The sequence below is a fragment of the Limulus polyphemus genome, unplaced genomic scaffold, assembly GCF_000517525.1.
Source record: "Limulus polyphemus unplaced genomic scaffold, Limulus_polyphemus-2.1.2 Scaffold1637, whole genome shotgun sequence".
NCBI lineage: Eukaryota > Metazoa > Arthropoda > Merostomata > Xiphosura > Limulidae > Limulus > Limulus polyphemus.
Window position 1 is genome coordinate 31,055 of NW_013667247.1, and position 6,203 is coordinate 37,257.

Sequence of the window (6,203 nt, forward strand, 5' to 3'; positions counted from 1 at the left end):
AACAATATTTTGTCCGCATACATTCAATTACTCATTACCTTATTCCGTCACGTTGTGACCGTCTTTTATATACCAGACTACCCCCAATCTAGTAGTCTCCCGATAATTCACGAAGGTTCGAGAAGGACGTGGCGTGATACAAGTTACGTGACCTCGCTGACGCAACAATATATTTCCAACAGATGCTTATCTCCTTTCACAAAACAGCCCTCCCCAACCTGTGCTGCCCTCCACATGCAAAACTTTCATCTGGCACTGGCCTTGAGGCTCCCACCCAACATTACATGTTCACATGTGGTACAGCTGCAGTGCAGCATGCAACAATCCTCCACTAATAAGAGTGTGACACACCATCCTAACGTAGATGACCCCCTCCATACTGCAGAGCCCAATCATCACTTTGAGATTAAGCAAAAAAAGATGCATCAGAAGTGGGAGGATGGGGGGAAGTGTGAGAAGATGTAATTATTTATCGGAAATACATTTTCTGCTTAGGAAAATGTTAATTTCCAATAGGATACCTTAGCTCTGCTTACATAATAGCTACAATCCCACATTTAAAAGGCAGGGGGACTAGTGCAAAAGTTACATAGATGAGCACTTTTCAGAATGCACCCAAAGAAAACCCATGGAGTAAGATTTCCTAATGTATAGGGTCACACTCATGGGAGATCACACCACATACATCTCATGTATATTCTTCACAAATTGTAAAGATAACATCACGAAATTGGACATAAAATACGCCAGTTAGAGAGTTAAGAAATCTGTTTTGATGATGACTTAACCCAAGAATTGTCAGAGATGTATTAAGGTTAAGTCTTAATTAGACAACTCCTCATCCCAACTTGCAGAACAGAGCTCCTCCTTGAGCTTTCAACACATTGTATATCAATACAACAATAGGCCAGTCATGGAGCCAAGTTTATATATATAAATGGTTTGACTCTTCTTCCACTTAGTTTGGTAGGCCCTCAACAACTACCAGTTAAATAACCAATAATAAAGATGTTAAGAAATTTGTCTTGACCATTTTTTCAATCTGGAAAACTTGGGTCATGCTAATGTTTTTTTAGAATGATGCTCTACCAATTCAGCTATTAGGAATCTAGACTCAGCCAGATGTATCTACACATAATTGACAGGTAAGGCTAGTTTCTGTGACTGTTAGCTCTTACCATATTCGGAGAACAAAGTTCACTAATTGATTTTAAGTCCACTTCAGACTATTCCCCAATTTCACTATCACAATATCCCTCACTCAAAGTTGTCCTTGAACTTATGATGCTCAGTACAACCTTGAACATCAACACATTAAGTAGCAACATACCTCAGCTACCTTGGGTGCAAATACCATCATCAAGTAATATCACACAAATAACATTAAGCAAATGGCTGAGTCAAACATACAAAAGTCTATAAGATTCTCCTTTTAATTAGCACTAGTTTGTTTTCAGTGTATCACATATAAAAATAAAACATAATCTCATGTTCTCCTTATTATTGCATTATTGCAGAAAAACCAAAACCACAATTTTACCATTGAAGATAAAACTTACTGTCATAAAGTATTTCAAATTCTCTCTTTCCCATTTGTACTACAAATAAAAAAAAATTGCATTATTTTTGTTTAAGGTGTAAGTAGGAGATTAAATCAGTTTTTTCCATACTATATTTTCGTTTAATAATGACCTTATTTATTGATTTGTATTTCTAAGTGATTTGCAAACAAACAGATAATGAGAAAAATGACTAATAGTTTAGAATAGCTTTGAGTAATTATTTTAATGTTGAATCGTAATCAGTGCTGTATTTGTCCCCCAGTGGTACAGCGGTATGTCTGCGAACTTACAATGCTAGAATCCGGGTTTCGATACCCATGGTGGGCAGAGCACAGATAGCCCATTGTGTAGCTTTGTGCTTAATTACAAACAAACTGTGCTGTATTTAATGATGATTCTTTCAATACCCTACTTTGGTAATAATTTTGAAACTGCAACTCCAGATGTTACATTTGATGTCTTAAAAACTTGTAAATTGCTGCACTGGAAAACAACATCACATATATCCTTTTTCAACTAATTCAGTTGTTAGTGTTGCTGGTCAGTTGATGAATTTTCTATCTTAAGCAAATCTGTGGTAGAATAAATATCAGAATACAAAGAAGTTGTGGCAGACCTACTATACACTAATGGTTGTGTGTTGTGGTATGTCAGTTCATTTCTATAACTTTTCTGCCAGATTTTCAAGTTTTAATGTTTTGCAGAGTACAAGATGCAGACCTGGGCTTTGCATTAGTTGTAGATAGAAGAAATGACAAATGGAGTGCAGTGAAAACCATACTGCTCAAGATATCTGTGAGTTCAAATTTCCGCCCTCATTGATTGAATCAGGATTAATTTTTCTGAATCGGATAATTGTAAATATGCATTTTTTACATTATTTTCGCATTAAGTTTTAATGGGGTTTTAAAAAGATACTCTGTTGATATTATGTATTTGTATTATAATTTTCGTTATGGAGTAAACTATTGCTATGGAGTGATGTTGTATAGGTAGTTCATCAACCAGAGTCAGTTATTTATGTTAGTTAACAAATATTGGAATTTACTGGCAGTTAAGAAAAAACTGCATAATATGAAATAAAACTTTAATTTTTATTCTGTCTTTAAATGTTTTCGTAATTATATAATTGTTTAATGCAGCTGCTGTTATTTATTGAAGTTTATTATTGTACTTAATATGAAATTTCAATATTTCATCTCTCTTATGTTATTATATTGAAAGTAAGTTGTTTGTTAAAGTTCTGTTCTTGGAAGTGAGGGAGAAAGCACAGTTCAAAATGAAATAACTTGATACATATTAATATTCTGATTTAATATTTTTTTTAAATAAATGTCAACTCAAAATTTTTCTTCTAATCTACTTATATGATAATAAGTAAAAAGAAATGCACACAATTTTCTGACCTATAGATTAATGTTTTTTAAGTTTTAGTGAGTTTTATATGATAATACATTTTTACTTTTTTAGGGATTTTTTCCTGGTCTTATCCAGATCGTATTTGTTCTGCGACCTGTGGGTTTTTTCCAAAAAGCAATTTCAGAAGTCAGCAACAAATTTTTCAAAGAAGAATTCAAATTTAAGGTAGCAAGTTGAGTGTTTTAATCTAGCTGACTGTCCATTCCATATATCTGTCTTTCTTTGTTTTCAAAAACTTTTACATTCTTTATTATCCATTACATACTGTAAATGATCAAGATGGTTGTAAATAATCTACAATTTAAATCTGCAATAAAAAGCATGAAAAGTCAGTATTTGACTAACAAGTATTAAGCACAGATAAAGTTGTATAAAAGTATATGACAGAGGGCAGTTTGATTTGTTTAATATGCCATTTATATTCTCACACATTCAGCCATTTCAACATTTTAGAATAAAAAATATGCACATTTGAAACTTTTAAAAACATTTAACTAGTATTTCTATTAGAACATAATATAAAAATGGATGGTGCAAGGTCTTTAAGTTTATTAAGGTCATCCATAAATCTCCTAGGGGATAAGTTAGCATATTAGAAGAGTGCCTGGAGGGAAGAAAACAGACAGTTGTTACAAATGGATTACAGTCAAACTGAATTAATGTCACAAGTGGGGTACCTCAGGTCTCAGTCTTAGGACCGTTGCTCTTTTTTGATTTACATCAATGACATAGATGAAAGGATAGTCAATAAATAACTTAAATTTGCAGATGATATTAAGGTCTTGAGTGTTGCTAGCTGTGAAGAGGATGCTACTGATTTACAAAAGGATTTAGATAATTTAGTGAGTTGAGCAAATAAATGGCAGATAGGTTTTAAGTAGAATTTGGATGGTAATAATGTTAATAGTGTTATGAAGGAAAGGGATCTTGATGTAATAGTCAATCAGTCTCTAAAGCCATCCAAGCAGTGTGCTGTTGCTAGTAGTAGGGCATATAGGATTTTAGGTTGTATCTATAAAAATATTGAATACAAGTCAAAAGAGGTTATACTTTCATTGTACAGGTCACTGCTTAGGCCACATTTGGAATATTGTGTTCAGTCTTGGGCTCCTTATGTTAGGAAAGACATTGAATTGTTGGAAAGGGTTCAGAGAAGGGTTACTAGAATGGTGCCTGGGGTAGAGGGGTTTTCATACGAGGAGAGGCTAAAATCTCCCAAATTGTTTTCTCTTGAACAAGAACAGTTAGGGGGGATTTGATTGAGGTGTTTACGACTGCAAAGGGAATTTATAGTGTTGATGTATCATCTTTTTTATATTTAACAATGAGAATAGTAAGACTAGGGGACACAAATAAATTTTGGCAAGGTAGGAGTCATCTTCATCTAAGACAGTTTTATTTTCCTAACAGGGTGGTTGGCCTTTGGAATGGGTTGCCTTCAGATGTTGTAGAGGCAGTAAATTTAAATGAGTTTAAGAAAAAGCTTGATAAGTATGTGAATGAAAGGGCTGGGTTTAAAAAAATGTTTTTATTATATATATATTTTTTGCCCCCTAGTGGCACAGTGGTATGTATGTGGACTTACAACGCTAGAAACTGGGTTTTGATACCCGTGGTAGGCAGAGCACAGAAGCCCTTTGTGAGCTTTGTGCTCAACTACAAGCAAACTAATTTTTGTAATCTAATTTAATTTAGTTTGTATATTGTTCTAGAGTTATTTGTAAATTTATTTTAATTTGTTCAGGTAATCCTTTGACATATGGAATCACTGTGGTTTTTATTGATTGTGAAATATTGTTATTATTTGTTAGTTAATTTTTTGTTAGAAATTAACAATTTGGTATAAACTTGTTTAATAACAAGGTGTATATTATTACTGTATAACATCTGTGATTAGGGAAATTTGTCAATCTATCATCCAACTATGTAATCAATTGTTACAAGCACATTGGTTAAAATTTGACCAATGCACAAAAAACATAATAGTTATGTGTAGCAATTAATATAAAGTAGGCTTAAATATAATTCCCAAGTATCTCCAATTAGAACCACTTATGAAACATTCTTATTGCTGGGAAGTTATGTTACAATGTAGTTGACATGTCTTGCAGATCGAAATCTGTGATGACTGTCATTATGGTTTCAAAAACTTCTGATACCTGTACACCAATAAGAATCAGAGTGTGAAATGAAACAATATCTAAAGCAGATTATAATGAGATATAAATCCTGTACTATGAAGTAATAAAGGATATGAAAAAAAATTGAAAATGACACATTTCAATACTTAAAAAATTATAAGAACCATTAACAGACTGACAAGTAACTGAGAAATTCAGATATTATCTGTTGATGAAAGAGGAGCAGTTTTGATTTTATATAAAAGAAAATACATATGAAGCTAAAAGATTTATTAAATGATCCAACTGTCTATATCAAAAACTAACCAAGAATTCTACTGTGGTTTTGGAAAGGAAACTTAATAGGTTATTTTTAAATTTAAGATGAAAGAAAACTATCTTAGATAAATTTTGTGTTCAGCTAAGATCAACAACAGGTTATGTTTCTTGTCTATAGTGCCATCCAAAATTCCACAAAAAATATCCCATTATGACTGAATATTAGCTTTATTAATTAGCATACTTATAATCTTTCAAGACACCTTGTAGATTTATTATGTCTATTGAACAAAATAATAAGTAATAACTAGAATTCACACCAGTAATAACCATAGTGGTCTCATGTATTAAAGGATTATTTGAATAAATTAAAATACATTTAAACGAAAGTACTATTAGAACAGTATACTAATCCTCTAAAAATTTTAAGTAATATTTCAATTCACACTTGGTACTCATTGAGTTCTGATCTTGTCATTTGCGGCACTGCCCATTGACAGAGCTTTAAATGTGTTTCCTCAGTATTAGTGGTGTACAGCTAAATTTAGAAGTGAGGGGGCATCATGATTAACCCCTCCACAGAAGAACAGATAATCATCAGTTTTATTATTAAAGTGGCTACTATGTTTATTAATTATTGTAAGGTTGCAGTATATGCAAGGTCAGTAGAGTTTTAAGTTATCAATATTAATTTCATTGTGTGTAAGGCATTCCATATCAGAGACCTGATTAGAATTCCATCATTCCACATTTGAATGTATAAGAAAGAAGCATGGAGAATGATGTTGTTACGTCTCCGTTTGTTAATTGATTTTCCGTAACT

The 6,203-nt window shown here is 32.5% G+C and overlaps 1 protein-coding gene across 1 annotated transcript in view; it reads left to right on the plus strand.

Annotated features, from left to right (window-relative positions):
• LOC106464391 (guanine nucleotide exchange factor DBS-like) overlaps nucleotides 1-6,203 on the plus strand; it is a 73,878-nt gene that overhangs the window by 3,906 nt on the left and 63,769 nt on the right. The window contains exons 2-3 of the mRNA XM_013924522.2: nucleotides 2,267-2,357; nucleotides 3,033-3,146. Coding sequence (XP_013779976.1) covers nucleotides 2,267-2,357; nucleotides 3,033-3,146 — 205 coding nt within the window. The remainder of the gene's footprint in view (nucleotides 1-2,266; nucleotides 2,358-3,032; nucleotides 3,147-6,203) is intronic.